Source organism: Xiphophorus hellerii, chromosome 13 (genome assembly GCF_003331165.1).
Source record: "Xiphophorus hellerii strain 12219 chromosome 13, Xiphophorus_hellerii-4.1, whole genome shotgun sequence".
NCBI lineage: Eukaryota > Metazoa > Chordata > Actinopteri > Cyprinodontiformes > Poeciliidae > Xiphophorus > Xiphophorus hellerii.
The window spans coordinates 25,267,253-25,284,139 of record NC_045684.1 but is presented as its reverse complement, the minus strand read 5'-3'; the positions used below and the strand labels follow the sequence as shown (position 1 = coordinate 25,284,139).

The window sequence follows — 16,887 nt, the reverse complement described above, 5'->3', positions numbered from 1 at the left end:
ATAGTGGACAAGTATAGTTTGATTTTCACCAAAACTGGAAAATTGTGAAGATCATATTCACAAATCCACTTTTGAGAATATGATGTTAGATGAGCTGCCAGTCTTCTGTAATTGTAGCTAGATTATTATTTTTTTATTATGTCATTATTCAGAAAACGGAAGAACAGAACACAGAATATTAATAAGTATGCCAGTAAGAAAGCAGATATTACAGATAAAAAATGTTCAATAACATACAACATTTATATGTGTTTATAGCTTTTTTGTTTGTTTTCTTGAAAATAGTGTAAATTATGGCTAGATGTCAGATCTCGAGTTTTTTGGCGTCTCTAAAATGTTAAACTGTAGGGGGCAGCAGCGCGACTGCATGCCTTTGCTTTCTTCGCAGAACAAGAACTGGGAACAACACAACAAAGCTAACTGCCAGGTTACCTGGCAATTAGCAAGAGCGCTGACAGTCATTTTTACACAAAAATATGACTCATTGAATGTATATTAAGAGGCAGTTAATAAAGCGTCAAGCTTAGATACTTATCGGATATAGGTACGTTAATAAGTTTAATTCAGAATTTCTTAGATAACCTGGACGTAGCGCTGAACATGCTAGCTACTGAGCTACACGAGCATGATGCTAGCTGAACCGACTGAAACTGTTACTTGCTTTATTTTTGTTACAAACATACTAAGCGTGTAATTATATTAAAAATATGACCAATAACCCATTATCTACTCTTTCAACTTCCTTCCATGCGCTCCTGATGTAGCTCATTGTCTGGCTGTAAATATGCTAACAGAAGAACAATTTAAATTGAACAGCGGGAAAAGAGCTGTAGAGGTGTTGACATTTGTTGTCTCCTGTCAGATGCTGAAGGGAACCTCTCAGGATGTATGCCGTGTACAGACAGGCCCACACCCCCACCGCTGTGGAGTTTTCCGTCTTCTGCAACTTTATATCCAGTAAGGAGAAAAACCTGGTCATCGCCGGAACGTCGCAGCTTTTCGTCTACAGGATCATCCATGATGTTGAGGTAACTGTCAGCTCGACCTGTTTGTGAATGTCTGTTGAAAGGGGTTGTTCTATGTCTTTACTTTTTTGTGTGTGTGTGTGTGTGTGACTATTGCAGAGCACGTCCAAGTCTGACAAGCCATCCGGTACGTCCGTGCGTCTGACACTCAACAATACAAGTTTTATGAATGAATAGCAGTAATTAAAGAAAACACTTGCAATGATTTTCTGAATGTGTTGCAGATGCTAAAACTCGTAAGGAGAAGCTGGAGCAGGTGGCATCCTTTTCTGTCTTTGGCAACATCATGTCCATGGCCAGCGTGCAGCTAATAGGTGCCAACAGAGATGCGCTCCTTATCAGTTTTAAAGATGCAAAGGTATCTACTGTCTAAGCTAGTGACGCTCAAACAAACTGTAAGCAGCTCAGTTTCATAGATGTGTGCATTTTTTCTCTCCAGCTGGCTGTAGTGGAGTACGACCCCGGGACTCATGACCTCAAAACCCTCTCACTGCATTACTTTGAGGAGCCAGAACTGAGAGTAAGCACAGCACCTCGCCTAAATCCACAGTTTGTCACATAGCAACAATAAATATCAGTGCATTTTAATGGGATTTAGACCAACACAGATTTGTTATAACTCTGGGGAAGATGCAGAGATTCACAGCTCAGATGGGAAAATCTGTTGAGCAGACAACTTTTAGTTTAACACTTTGTCAAAAGAATGACTCTAAAGCAGGGGTCTCAAACTCAATTTACCCGGGGGCCGCTGGAGGTGGAGTCTGGGTGAGGCTGGGCCGCATTCACACACACGGTCTCCTCAGCCGAACCTTTCTGATTGCCTATTACCATATTTGGCCATAGTCAGGCGCTGTAACAGCCGTAATTGTGTAGTGTCTCTTTAAGATACTCTAGTATTGCTAATGATGTCAGAAGTATGCGCCATGGCTTCTCTGTAGAGAGCGTGGGAGAAACGTGCTAGACGGACATGTTAGCTCCCTAACTTTTTAGTAATGTTACGGGTTGTTTGGACGCTGCTCAATTTTCATGTCTGATAATATAGCAGCCGTTCAACCGGGCTATGTAAGGTTGGTGAAGAGCGTATTTATTAAAGGACAACACTGTGGAATTCCCAGTACCAGTGTGGTTGTGAGTTTTTGACCGTCCTGACGAATCTGCCGCCTCCTCTCCTCCCTTAAACACAACCCAAGCGTTACAGCGCCTAACCTTAATTACGTTACACTGATCAGCAACTTCCGAGTCTAGACTGGATGCTGAAGCTCGTGAAGCTGGAGCGGCCGCGGAAATTGCGCATGTACCCATGCAAATAATGACAAATAGAAAATGCAAATAGGCCCGGCCGATGTCCCGCCCCCGAGAGCAATATACTCCACCGTGATTGGTAAGTTCGTTCAGCTCCGCACACAACACTGAAAGTGCCAATTATATCAAACTCGCAGGCCGCACTAACATTAAACTTTCATATTAAGGCGGGGGCCACAAACTATCGTCCCGAGGGCCGCAGTTGGCCTGCGGGCCGCGGGTTTGAGACCCCTGCTCTACAGTAACCAGTAATACTTTTTTGTAATCTCATTTTTATGTATTTTTTATTTTTTTGGTCAACTATGTAGAGCAAAACGGTGTGCCCAAACAATTTAAAGTAAAGAACATTTCATTACATTTTCCACAAATATCAACATCCGATAGAAGAAAATTTTCCCATCCACTTGATTGCAAATAGGTTGCGTATTTCTTTATTTTAACATCTAAAAACAGAAATGAAATCGTGGCTTTTACACCATCATTTCATTTGGCTGATAAGTTTGGTAGATAAATATCCACCAAATTTTATTTGGTGGATATTTATCAAAAATTATAAGCCATCTTTTTTCAAAAGATCATGTAACATTTGCAAGCAAGTTTTTCTTAGCTGGACTGAGTCCAAAATGGCTCTTTTAATTATAAAGGTGTCAGACTAGACCAGAGTCTGTGGATAGACTTTGCTAGTAGCTGATATTAACATGTGCTTACCATCCAATCTTGAAGAACTTTAGCTATTTTAGAAGATAATTAAATCTCTACATATACAAAGCTGATAGACATACCCCTCTATAGCCTTGCAGCTGAAATTGTGCTGGAAGGTGACTCTACAAAGTATTGACTCAAGGAGGATGAAGACAGTTGCCCGCCATGCTTTCAGAAAGAAATGAAAACTGTGCACCATTTTCTCACCAGTTTGCGATTGGTCGGTCTCGTAAATTGCCAGTTGTGTATGAGATACACAAGCTGATGGGTTTCATGTTCACCTCGTCCCGTTGTTGCTCGTTTTCAGGACGGCTTTGTACAGAACGTCCACATCCCGATTGTCCGCGTCGACCCAGAGAACCGCTGCGCTGTCATGCTCGTCTACGGCACCAAGCTGGTGGTGCTACCGTTCCGGAAGGACACCCTTACCGACGAGCAGGAGAACGGAGTAGGAGAAGGGTAGGACTGAACTTCCAGCAGAATTCCCCCTCCATGTCTCCGGTTGTTCTCATTGGTTGGAATTGGTTGTGCGAACCGTCTGCAGACCCAAATCCAGCTTCCTGCCCAGTTACATCATCGACGTTCGCGAGTTAGACGAGAAGCTGCTCAACATTGTCGACATGAAGTTCCTTCACGGTTACTACGAGCCGACGCTGCTCATTCTGTATGAGCCCAACCAGACGTGGCCGGGGTGAGTCTGCGTTGTGACTCCTGGAAGTGTTTATAATCTGTTTTTACGCAACGTTCACTTCCTGTGATGTGATCCCTCTCCCAGGCGCGTGGCTGTTCGTCAGGACACGTGCAGCATTGTGGCCATCTCCCTCAACATCATGCAGAAGGTCCATCCTGTCATCTGGTCTCTTAGCAACCTGCCCTTTGATTGCACACAAGTCATGGCTGTTCCCAAACCCATCGGTGAGCCTTTTCTTTTCACTCGGCTAACAGTTTGTTGTGAAGATACCTTTGTGGGTGTAGGATCTGAATTAACACATGGATGTTGCTGGTAAAGTTATTGTCGCCTCTCTGTGTTCTGATCCTGTCACATCTTAGGTGGTGTTGTTGTGTTTGCTGTGAATTCACTGCTGTATCTGAACCAGAGTGTCCCACCTTACGGAGTCTCACTGAATTCTCTCACCAATGGGACCACATCCTTCCCTCTACGTAAGCAAAATCAACCAAGCCGGCCTTTTCTGTAACACAAGACCAGGAGTTCAATGTAGTCTTGTAAAATATAGAATATTTTTAAATGGGTGAAACAAAAACGAGCAAAAAAAAAATTTCTTTTCTCTGTTATGATTTCTAAAAAAATAAATATAGTAATTAAAAAAAGGTTGAAATAAGTTGAGTACTGATGGACAAAGTCAATGACATCTTCTAGCTAACCTGCTACATCAAGCCTTAAGGTTGACATTTTAGCCATTAGCATCTCTCTTATGGAAAACCTTGAAACACTCACACACACACACACAAGTAACTTAAGATGTACTGTAGTAGCGGGCACTGCTAAGTAAAAACTTAGTTGCTTTAACCCTAAAGCAGTAATCATAAACATTGGCTCCGCTAATGCTAGAGCACTACACCAACACAGTATTTAGCAACAATACATTATCTAACAGAAGCTAATACTAAATTGTTAAGCGACATGAATGATTGCGGAAGCTAAAGCGCTATACCAATAAGTTATTTAACAAAACCTAATTCTGTTAAATGAATCTAAATTCAACAATTGAATTTGGCTTCAATTGTTGAACTGAAGCTAAATTGTTCAATTCAACAATTGAATATTTGGCACTCAATTGTTGACTTCGTGGTGTTTTCTCTATAACTTTGTAATTTTCTGTTTGTTATGTCTCTTATCAGCTGAAATTCCTGCTCTTCGTTTTCTTCTTTCTCTAGCTGCAGGGGGGTTAAAATCCCTTTAACTGAGCCGGAGAAACAAAGACATATTTCTTATAATTTCTCATCTATAATCCTTGACCGTTTGTTTGATCCAAACAAATGGTCGGTCTTGTACCAACCATTGATACAAGAGATCACTGTAATATTCTCTCTATGTATTTTTGCATGGAAGTAGAGATTTTCTTTTTCAAAAACAATTGAAAACCTGAATAATTTTAGCTTTAACATGAGTAGTCCGTATAATGCTGTAACTATACCTTTAGATATTCAGTGATTGTCCCTAAACAATGTGTTCGTTACTCACAGGTGTCCAAGAAGAAGTAAAGATCGCCCTGGACTGTTCTCAGTCTGACTTCATCGCCTATGACAAGATGGTGATCTCACTGAGAGGAGGGGAAATGTGAGTTCCCGTAGACGTCTTTAGAAAGTACGTGACTTTTGGGATTCTTCACTGACTGTGGTCTCCTTGCAGCTACGTGTTGACACTCATAACAGACGGCATGAGAAGCGTGAGGGCTTTCCACTTCGACAAAGCAGCAGCCAGCGTCCTCACGACATGCGTAGGTTCTCCGGTTTAAATGCCAGCAGCGCTGGTTCTCTTCCGTTCTTTTATGAAAGAAAAGGTTTGGCGTCACTGCGTTCTTTCCCTCGTTCAGATGGTAACCATGGAGCCCGGCTACCTCTTTCTCGGTTCCCGCCTTGGAAACTCGCTGCTGCTGAAGTACACGGAGAAGCTGCAGGAGACGCCGGCGGAGGACAGCAAAGACAAGCAGGACAAAGAGATGGAGAAAGAGGCAGAAAAGCAGGCGAGTTAGGCTTCTGTGATGCACCACGACTTCACAGCTTTCATTCTGACGTTAACACTTGGCTGCTGATGACTTCCAGGAGGAACCACCAATCAAAAAGAAGCGTGTGGAGTCTTCCGCCAACTGGACAGGTAAAGCCACTGACGCCTCGTGTGACGTCGTAGCACTGAGCACTGTACGAGCTGATCAGCTCTACGGCTGACGTCTTTGTGGTTTTCAGATGAAGTGGATGAGATCGAGGTGTACGGAAGTGAGGCCCAGTCAGGCACCCAGCTGGCCACCTACTCGTTTGAGGTAAAAAACAAACTTAATGTTTTTTTTTGTTTTATGTATAGTAGATGCAGATTTAAACAAGATAAAAGATGGGATTTTTTTTATTTTTATTAAATCGTTCTTTTGAGTTATTAAAACAAAACGACACCCAATTATTGCAAAAAACAATAGAAAAGGCAGAAGGGAGTACAAAATGGAACCACCTAAAAAGTCACTTTCTGTTTAAGTTGGATTGTTTACAGGAAACGTGTGTATTTTCCCGCAGGTGTGTGATAGCATCCTCAACATCGGGCCTTGTGCGAATGCCTCCATGGGCGAGCCCGCCTTCCTGTCAGAGGAGGTAAACACACACTTCCTTATCCTAACGTCAAACTTCGTACTCAGACTACTTCGTAATTGACTATATTTTTTCCCCCTACAGTTTCAGAGTAACCCTGAACCTGACCTGGAGGTCGTCGTGTGCTCCGGTTACGGTAAAAACGGCGCGCTGTCCGTCCTCCAGGTAAAACCCTTTGTCTCTGCATCAAAGAGACAAAGGGTCTCTTTGATGTGTACCAGACTAGCGTTGCCGCGCCGTCCTAAAACCTGCGGTGGCGAGGGCCGTCTGCCGCAGGTCCTGCAACGGTGCTAAAGGGAAGTCTGGGTTTACCAGGGCTGCCTCAGAGATCCATGGAGTAGCCTGTAAACACCCCAGATACAGCATCTATCTGCTGTTTGTTAAACCTGCTTCAATCGTCCCTTTCCTTTTGTTTCCGTTCTCTCCATAGAGGAGCATTCGACCTCAGGTGGTCACTACTTTCGAGCTGCCAGGCTGCCAAGACATGTGGACTGTTGTCTCAAGTGAGGTCAAGGAAGACAAGAAAGTAGGAGTCATTTCAGAAGGGACTGAGGTTTTCTGGCATGTTAAATTCAGGGTTGTCCTCATTTTTCCTTGCCGCATTGTGTCGCTTTCCAGGCCTCAAAAAATGATGAGTCAGAGGACGGAGGAAAGACCGAAGGTAAAGAGGAGGGTGAGGAGGTCGAGAAAGACAAAGAAGAGCCTGAGAAAGAGGAGGAGAAGACGGAGCCTCCCATGGAGGACGATGCCAAAAAACACGGCTTCCTCATCCTGAGCAGAGAGGATTCCACCATGGTAGGAACTCAGGCTTTTGTACATACAAACCAATAAATGCCGAGGCGCCATTTTCAAGTTATGTTCAGTTCTACTTCTTTGAGATCATTTTCAAGCAATATGTTGTCACCTTCCTAGAATAATGACTTAGGCCGTTATTTTAGGAAAGTGACAATATATAACTTGAAAATGCTCTCAAAACAACAATATTATCATTTATCAAGATAATTGCTGGGACAATTTATCATCCAGCAAAACTTGTTATTGAGACAAGCCCAGTAATCAGGTGGTATCTTACCTCCAATGCTTGCTTGTAGATCCTTCAAACGGGTCAAGAAATCATGGAGCTGGACACCAGCGGGTTTGCCACTCAAGGCCCGACGGTGTTCGCTGGAAACATCGGCGACGACCAGTACATCATCCAGGTCTCACCCATGGGCCTTCGACTTCTGGAAGGAGGTAAGATCTCCACGTGTAAAGACTCCAGTCATGAATGGAAGATCTTAAGCAAACTTTGGATCTTAATCCTTCCAGTAAAAAGGTTTTTCTCCTGCTTACTGGTTTCCGACCTACTTTGCTTTCAGTGAAACAGCTTCACTTCATCCCAGTGGACCTGGGTTCCCCCATCGTGCATTGCTCCGTGGCGGACCCCTACGTGGTCATCATGACGGCCGAGGGCGTGGTCACCATGTTTGTTCTGAAGAGCGACTCCTACATGGGGAAAACTCACCGACTGGCCCTGCAGAAACCTCAGATTTCCACCGTGAGTGAAGCAGTCTCTCTTTTCAGAAGGTTATAGCTTAGAAGTATCTGATTTTTAAAAGTTGCATCAGAATTGCAGACTTCTTTTAGAGCCCTAAAAGCCCTACAACGCTGTCATATCGAAATGTTTATTTCTATTCCAAAGCAATCCCGCGTGATCGCACTGTGCGCGTACCGAGATGTCAGCGGCATGTTCACCACAGAAAACAAAACGAGCTCCTCCACCAAAGAAGACTTCATCACCAGGAGTCATTCAGAGACAGAGACGGTTTACCAGGACCTCAGGTAGGAACTCCCATCACTTAACCCTCCTGGTTTAACAGGATGTCTGCACATCCTTAAAAAGTCTCTAAAAGTCTTAAAGTCATCTATATATAGCATTATTGGGGTATATCAGTACCAGCAACTAGCTAGCTAGCTAGCTGGTTAGTTATTTTACACCCATTGTGGGTATGTGCAAATCGCCACTTGGCTGGACAATATTTGTCTTCACCATTGGCTCGCTTCTGTTGCCAACCCATACAGTTTATTTATTTGCATTATTTTATGCATATTTGTCAAGTTACAGGTCTTAATTTCAATTTACAGTATAATGGTCTTAAAAAGACCTAAATTTGAAGTGCTGAAACCCCATAGAAATCCTGAGCAGCTTTTTTTTTACATGCACCCAAATTTGCATCATGGGTCAATGCAAATTTGTTGCCAGTTGGCTGGACGATGTTCAACTTCGCCATTGGCCCACTTCTATTGCCAACGATAAATACGATGTATTTATTTGCGTTTTTCTTTTCTCTCTCTGCATTTCTGTCATGCTAAATGTCTTAAATTCCATTCGCAGTGGCCTTAAAAAGTCTTAAATTTAAGTCAGCAAAACCTGCAGAAACCCTGTTCAATATCATTCGTGTTTGTACAGCAACACCGTGGATGATGAGGAGGAAATGCTGTACGGAGAGTCCGGCACCAACGCTGCACCTGCTAAAGAGGAAACGAGCCGCGGCTCCGCCGGACCCGGAACTGGTACTAGTGAGGGAACCCCGAGCAAAGCAGAGCCATCCCACTGGTCTGTGATCATCAGGGACAACGGCGTGATGGAGGTATGCGTTTTTTTTTCCAGTTGACAGAGGGAAAGGATATTCCAGAATGCTTCAGGCATGTAGGTCTAACCTTTTTGACCCTTCTTTGGTCTTTCCAAAAACAGATTTTCCAGCTACCAGACTGGCGTTTGGTCTTCCTGGTGAAGAACTTCCCAGTAGGCCAGAGAGTACTGGTGGACAGTTCCTCTGGCCAATCGGCTACTCAGGGAGAGGGTAAAAAGGAGGAAGTGGCTCGACAGGGAGAGTTCCCACTGATCAAAGAAGTCGCTTTGGTTTCACTGGGCAACAATCGCAGCAGACCATACTTGCTGGCGAGTTCCTAACTTTGATTGCACTCAATTTTGAATTTCTAGACTAAAAGAATAACTTCAGCCTCTTTCGATTGTTCTTTTTTTAGGTCTACGTGGAGAACGAGCTTCTGATTTATGAGGCGTTCCCATACGACCAGCAGCAGCCACAAAACAACCTGAAAGTTCGCTTCAAAAAAGTACGAGCTACAAGCAGCGACCATGTCGTCTTTGTAGAAGTCGGCGTTAACAGCGACTGTGTCTGTCTGAGCAGGTCCACCACAACATCAACTTCCGAGAAAAGAAATCCAAGCTGAAGAAAGACAAGAAGACAGAGAGCAGCGGCACGGAGGAGAACCCGGCGGTGAAAAGTCGCATTTCTAGGTTTCGATACTTCGAGGACATCTCCGGTTATTCGGGGGTAGGAATCAGATACATGAAGAATATTTAGGAACCTCACTTCACGGTGTGAAGACTCAACTTTTTGCCATCCTGGTTGGGACAGGTATTCATCTGCGGCCCGTCTCCTCACTGGATGCTCGTCACCTCAAGAGGAGCACTGAGGCTCCATCCCATGAGCATCGATGGACCCATCGAGTCCTTCTCTCCGTTCCACAACATCAACTGTCCGAAAGGTTTCCTGTACTTCAACAAGCAGGTAAAGAGATTACACTTTAATTCAGCTAAGTCTCAAAGGCTAATTGAAAAGTTTATTTACCTATAAAGTCTAAATGTATGTTCTGTTTGTTATTTGGGTAACTTTGTATTGAATCTAGCGGAATTGTAAGATGTTAGATAAAAAGCACCTTATTTTGAAGCATTATATTCTTTGCATCATATCTTTATTTCAAATGAAACATACAGGAGCAAAGTAAAACATGGATAGTAGAGGACGAGATGTAAATATTAATGCAATACCTAAGGGCATTGTTGAACATGTAAACTGTCGAAATTAAATTGGTGTTTGAGGACTGGCCTTTCAAGGGCAGATGTAATTTGAATTGAAGTTAGCACTTTAGCATAAGCTTCAGCTAAATACCTTCTTGATTTAGCATTTTACCATTAGCTTTCACTAAATACAGTGGTGGTGTTGGTCTTTAGCATTAGCCTCTGCTAAATTCAATGGGGATTTTACACTTTAGCATTTCTTCTTCTAAATATCACATATTTAGTATTAGCTAATGGCAAATACTATATTGGTGTACTATGTTAGCAGAAGCTGATGCTAAAGCTCTATACCACCATAGTAGTTAGCCTAAGCATAAGCTTTGGCTAAATAAATGTGTTGCTATAGTGTTTTAGCAGCTTCCGCTAAACGCTGTAGAGGAATAAGGTTTTAGCATTAGCTTCCGGCAAATACTTTGGGTGTTAGTGTAGTGCAATAGCAACAGCTTCCACTGAATACCGTGGTGGTGTAGCGTTTTAGCATTAGCGGCTGCTTAATATTATGATCTTGCAGTGCTTTCCACTAAATACTATCTTGGTGTTCCGCATTAGTTTTAGCCAGATATGTGTTGGTGTAGCACTTTAGCATTGGCTTTGGTTAAATACCATGTTGGTGTAGTCGTGCTTTAGTGCCAGTGTAAGTTAGTAATGTTTATTATTATTAGTGCTTTCTGGCTAGCATAACTAATGTTTTAGTTAGCGGTGCTGAACAAATGGTATTTGACAATCCTGGTACTTTTGATCCAGCACCATGTAGTTCATGATTTACTTTAGCTTTGATGGTTCCTGAACATTGTCAGAAAAGTTCCTTCAAATAGTTGAAATTGAGTGTTTCAACAGGAAAATGATCCCAAATATATCCTGCTTTTAGTAAAAATGTCACATTGAAAAAACATGTTTAAAATGTGTGTATTTTACATCAGTGGTCCCCAACCTTTTTAGTCGCGTGGACCGGTCAGCCCTTCGCAATTTTGCTGCAGACCGGGGGGTGCAGTACAGTGAACCCTCGTTTTTCGCGGGGATTACGTTCCAAAAAGAACCTGCGATAGGCGAAATCCGTGAAGTAGGAACCTTTATTTTTTCCATAATACATTATGCAAAGAACAAAACCTTTTTACAGGCCCAAACATTTGTTTAACAAATAAAAAGTACTGTATAAACATTTTTTTTTTTTTACAAATAACTACTGTACTGTAAAATAATAATTTTAATATGAACTGAAGGCGGATTCCCGTGCCCGAATTGTGGAGATCAGCAACCCCCCCACCGCAACCTGAGTTATTGGATTAGAACGGGAGAAAATAAAAAATGATTATGAAAAAAAACAAAACAAAGTACAGTAGGACAAATAGTGACTCACGTGTATTTCACTGCTCTTCTGACTGAGCCGCTGCATCCTGACTCCGCTCTGTAGCGGTTTTTTTTCTTCTAAAGCCCGCAGTTCAGGTGTGTTTTTTTTCGAGAGAAGAACATAGTTATCGGTAGTTGTTGTTGTTCTTTTTTCTTCTGGGCAAAAAGATTCTTATAAACCGACATGCCACCATCGATTATGTTAAATATGGCAAGCTGTTTTACGTACGTGTACATATTAAACCGCAACGTTGTTGACACACAGGTAGAGAAGAAGCGGAGAGACTGTTTAGCCAATCAGAATGAAGAACACAATGCACGATGCAAATCCGTGAAGCAGCGAGACCGCGAAAGGTGAACTGCGAAATAGCGATGTTGTTTTGTTACTCATTCTGCTGCAAGTTGGCTCAATTTTGACGCGCAAGACGTAACCAGTAAAATCCGGTTTAGAATTTTCAAAATAAAAGATCCGGAAGTAGTTCATTATTTCTTTCGCGGCCCGGTACCAATTGGTCTGCGGCCCGGTACCGGTCCGCGGCCCGGTGGTTGGGGACCACTGTTTTACATGGCAGTTCTGGTAGAAACAAGTTATACCACAAATGAATATGAAAACTTACATTGGAGTGAATAAAGCCGGCTGACTAATAGTTAACAGAATAAACTCAACAGTATTAACATTTGAAGAAATCTACATCAAAGCCAGGACTGTTCCAGGAAACCAACCAGTTTTTATTCTGCTGAGATGAGGAGTAAAAAATGCCAGCAGCTTATTGATGCTGACATGAGTGTGTGATTTAACCAGATATATCTGGGGGTGTGTGTGTGTATCTTGCAGCCTGTAGTTGTGCGTGTTAAGAGAAAATCCAATCTAAATCCCAACTTGTGGATTTAATTATGTACTTTTAGCAATTAAAGGTGTTGTTTTTTCAATCGTTCGGCGTTCAAACGCATCATGTTTCACCGTTTCTCCCACAGGGCGAGCTGAGGATCAGCGTCCTCCCCACCTACCTGTCCTACGACGCCCCCTGGCCCGTCAGGAAGATCCCCCTGAGGTGCACGGTGCACTATGTCTCCTACCACGTGGAAAGCAAGGTAAGGCTCCTCAGCGTCGAGCGCTTCGTTGGTGCACATTCAGCTCATAAAACCCTCCCCAGTCTTTCACGCCTCCTCCTCGGGCAACACCAGGCAGAATAAAACCACACGGGTCGAGCCGCTTCAAAAAGTTCGACATGAAAGGCTTCTGGCCTTGACGTTTTCTTAAATCAAAAAAGGGAGGAAGAAAAAAAAAATCAATGCGAGCGACTCTGAAGGGATTATTCTTTGATGCTACAGTTTTCTTTTTCCTTCTTCCCTTCTGTTGGATTTCAGGTCTACGCCGTGTGCACAAGTGTGAAAGAGCTGTGCACTCGCATCCCCAGGATGACGGGAGAGGAGAAGGAGTTTGAAACCATAGAGAGAGGTCGGAGAAAACACACACTTTCTGTTGCTTTAATCATCCAGTGAGCTTTAAGCTTTAAGCTCTTGTGAGCTGGTGTTAAAAACAGAGGAGGAAAGACTGGAATGTTGGGTAGAAATCAGCGTGTTGATGCGTCTCCTGCCGTTTCTCCCGATCCTCTCTGCAGACGAGCGCCACATTAACCCTCAGCAGGAGAAGTTCTCCATCCAGCTCATCTCTCCTGTTAGCTGGGAGACCATTCCCAACACAAGGTAAAAACATCTCCGCGAGGCTCTGCTGCCTCAGCCGGGCAGAGGACAATTAATTCAGTCTCACTTGGTTGCTTGTCTTTATTTCAGTCAGGGCAGCTGGAACCAGGAAGTAGTTTATCCTGGTCTCGGCTCGTTTAGAAACTCTGCCGACAGTAATTAAAACCGTGACTGCTTCACCTCAAGGTTAATGAAGTAACATTGATTTGCTGTGCATTCACATTCTACTCTGCAAAAAAGAGGTGAAGTTACACATTTAGTTCTCCAGAATCTATTGTTGTTTGTTCGCTAAGTGACCGAACTTGTCACCTGAAGGTCATGTTGGCCTTGAACTATTCTCCTACGCTCTATACATAAATCCATCTTGTGATTAAACATTTGAGACTTTTAAAGCAGAATGAAAGATTTGAGTGGTTTTGAATTATTTTCGCTTAACGATTTCTTCCTTTTTTTTTTTAACATCAGTAGCGATGTTCACATGTAAAGCAGAAATGCAAAACAAAGTCGCCGCTTTTCCCACCCAACTCCAGTCAAGCTGAGCCTAATGGACACCAATCAAAAAGGAGAAAAAAAAGTTATGAACAAATGAGTGAGCTCAAAAAAGAAAAACATATATATGCACATATATACAAAGTGTTTAGAGGGGGACAATGTTTGTGCTGTGCTTCAAGTAAATGCGCATGAAGGCGCTGAGTCCATAGTTTATTCATTCAAGATCACTTTTTTGTCCAAGTAATACAAAATACAGTAAACTAATAGAGTGAAATAAGAATGTGAAATAGAGTGTATTTCAGGGTACAATTAGCCAAAGAGACAGATGTGCAATCTGCCACAGACAGTGCAGTTCATTAGTTACTGACAGCTGGAGTTGTGTATTCTGATGGCTGTAAGGATAAGCAACCAAAACTACACCCTGGCTCAGCTGCTCTCATGCCCAGCTAGGACATAGTGAAGGAGGTGACTATTACAGATCGGGATGCTCTGTGCCAGCCTCCAGCAGAGCCTCTTAAAGACTATTGACATCCAGGGTTCTCCTTCCAGCTAGTAGTGCGAATGAAACTATAATCCTGTGTCTATTCCATAACCGTATGCTTTATTTTTTTTGACAACTACTACACCATATTAATGTTTACACTGTAGTATGCTATATAGTATAGTAGCTGGATGATGGAAACCCCTTAAACGGCACAGTGGCCTGTCTGACACAGGGACTATGATTGATCCTTGTCAGAGCGCCATCCTAGATGTCCTGCTCCATCTCCTCTGATCTGATTCTCAAAAAAACCAGAATTAAAATTAATCTTTGAGATATGACATTTGGAATTGAAAGGTATTCCAAACACTTTTACCTTCTCATCTCCTTCAGGATCGACCTGGAGGAGTGGGAACATGTGACCTGCATGAAGACGGTGGCCTTGAGGAGTCAGGAGACGGTATCGGGACTGAAAGGCTACATCGCAGCGGGAACCTGTGTGATGCAGGGGGAGGAGGTCACCTGCAGGGGCAGGGTGAGCGGGTCGGACCTCTGCAGACTCAGCTTTGATGCCGCATGGCTTTTGTTTCTCTCACAGTGTCCGTTTGTGTTCAGATCCTGATCCTGGACGTGATAGAGGTGGTCCCAGAGCCAGGCCAGCCCCTCACCAAGAACAAGTTTAAAGTGCTATATGAGAAGGAGCAGAAGGGACCGGTGACGGCCCTGTGCCACTGCCATGGGTACCTGGTGTCAGCCATTGGCCAAAAGGTCACAAAAACACACACAGAGAAGAGTTTCAAATAGCAGAAACAAGGGTGACAATGGCGTCCATGTTCTCTGTAGATCTTCCTGTGGGTCCTGAAGGACAACGACCTGACAGGCATGGCCTTCATCGACACGCAGCTCTACATCCACCAGATGATCAGCATCAAGAACTTCATCCTGGCAGCGGATCTGATGAAGAGCATCTCTCTGCTGCGCTACCAGGAGGAGAGCAAGACGCTATCGCTCGTCAGCAGGGTGAGCCGAGACTCTTCCTCACAGTTCAGCTGAATAAAGACACAAAGACGACGGGTTCCAGAGCTTTATGTCTGCAGGGACTAAATCTGTCCTTTGGACCTGCTGTGATGTTTGAACTTTCCACGTCAAAAGCCTTGTGTAGTATTTTCTAAATTCATCATCAGCTTTTCTATTTTTACTTCAAGTATGATTGAGAACCCTGGATCTTCAGGTCTGAAATAGCAAAGAATTCTGAGATGAGAAATGTGTCGGAACTCTGCTTTGGCAAACCGGACAAAAATCTAAGGGCTTTGTAGAGAACTTTATTTACTAGAGGGTCTGCAGCTCAACATGATGAAGTAAAGTCTGTCTGCTTAGAGAGTTCGGCTTCATTGGAACTGTTAAGAGCATCTGGAACAGTAGAGAATAATTATCTGTTGCTTTGTTAAATTGAACCCATTTCATTTTGTCTGAACAGGACGCGAAGCCCTTGGAAGTCTACAGCATTGAATTCATGGTGGATAACAACCAGCTTGGATTCCTGGGTAAAATTCCTAATGACCTTTAGATAACAGAACCCTCAAAGGTTCCGTGTTGCAGACCTTTGATTTTTTTTTTCTTCCCCGTTTTTACAGTGTCTGACCGAGACAAGAACCTGTTTGTGTACATGTATTTACCTGAAGGTGGGTCGGTGCAGTCTGATCTGAAACGCCGGGACCTCGGTGAATAAAAGTGTTACGTTGTGACGTGTGTTTGCAGCCAAAGAAAGCTTCGGAGGAATGCGCCTGCTGAGGCGAGCTGACTTCAACGCCGGCGCTCACGTCAACACGTTGTGGCGGATGCCATGCCGCGGATCGCTGGACTCCGGCAGCAAGAAGGCCCTCACCTGGGACAACAAGCAGATCTCGTGGTTCGGTAAGACGCAACTCATCCCTCAAGGTTTTCATATCTCATCTTCTCTTTGCTAACATGAAAACATCGGCTCCTGCAGCGACGCTGGACGGAGGGATTGGCTTGCTGCTTCCCATGCCGGAGAAGACATACCGCCGCCTGCTGATGTTGCAGAACGCCCTCAACACTTTGCTGCCTCATCATGCCGGTCTCAACCCAAAAGCCTTCAGGTTTGTGTGTTTTTTTTTTTTTCATCTTCAGCGTTCTATAACAACAACAAAAAATTTCAGCACACATCACTTCCCCTTTCCTGCCGTTGTTTAGAATGATGCACTGTGACAGACGGAGTCTTCAGAACGCCGTGAGGAACGTCCTGGACGGAGAACTCCTCAGCAAGTACGTGTACCTCAGCACCATGGAGCGCAGCGAGCTGGCCAAGAAGATCGGCACCACGCAGGACATTGTGAGTGCGCCTGAGTTCTGATTGCTTCTCCTCAAATGGGAGGTTTTCCTGTTTGTTTTTTTTACTTGTTCCTTTCGTCTCTTTTTGCAGATCATGGACGATCTTCTGGAAATCGACAGAGTAACCGCTCATTTCTGAGCGTTCTCACATTCCCGTCGGTTCCAAACGTTTGTCGTGTTCTCGGTGCGGACACCGTCTTTTGTGTTTTCTTGTTATTCAGAAGTCCTCCTTGTTTTCTTAGAATATTTTGTATTAAAAAAAGGAGAAGAAAGCATTTGGTTTGAGTCGTTCTCATTTTTGA

The 16,887-nt window shown here is 43.5% G+C and overlaps 1 protein-coding gene across 1 annotated transcript; it reads left to right on the top strand.

Annotated features, from left to right (window-relative positions):
* Positions 1-378: 378 nt before the first annotated feature.
* On the top strand, positions 379-16,860 carry cpsf1 (cleavage and polyadenylation specific factor 1). Its single transcript, XM_032580923.1, has 38 exons — positions 379-544; positions 863-1,028; positions 1,125-1,152; positions 1,250-1,383; positions 1,465-1,545; positions 3,337-3,488; positions 3,574-3,720; positions 3,805-3,944; positions 4,080-4,190; positions 5,235-5,328; positions 5,401-5,488; positions 5,585-5,734; positions 5,814-5,865; positions 5,955-6,028; positions 6,273-6,347; positions 6,429-6,509; positions 6,775-6,870; positions 6,963-7,139; positions 7,436-7,577; positions 7,703-7,881; positions 8,026-8,165; positions 8,794-8,974; positions 9,079-9,285; positions 9,372-9,461; positions 9,536-9,682; positions 9,767-9,919; positions 12,532-12,648; positions 12,925-13,015; positions 13,179-13,263; positions 14,627-14,768; positions 14,849-15,001; positions 15,077-15,253; positions 15,711-15,777; positions 15,868-15,915; positions 15,992-16,147; positions 16,224-16,353; positions 16,448-16,586; positions 16,677-16,860. Exons 2-38 carry the CDS (start codon positions 885-887, stop codon positions 16,722-16,724), a joined length of 4,416 nt encoding a protein of 1,471 aa, XP_032436814.1. The 5' UTR covers positions 379-544; positions 863-884; the 3' UTR covers positions 16,725-16,860.
* Positions 16,861-16,887: the final 27 nt, after the last annotated feature.

Excerpts from the sequence above, each read along its gene's own strand:
- cpsf1 (XM_032580923.1), top strand. The coding sequence starts at position 885 with ATGTATGCCGTGTACAGACAGGCCCACACCCCCACCGCTGTGGAGTTT. Across the intron at positions 5,489-5,584 it reads CCAGCGTCCTCACGACATGC|ATGGTAACCATGGAGCCCGG; the intron begins GTAGGTTCTCCG and ends TCCCTCGTTCAG. Across the intron at positions 9,920-12,531 it reads TCCTGTACTTCAACAAGCAG|GGCGAGCTGAGGATCAGCGT; the intron begins GTAAAGAGATTA and ends TTTCTCCCACAG.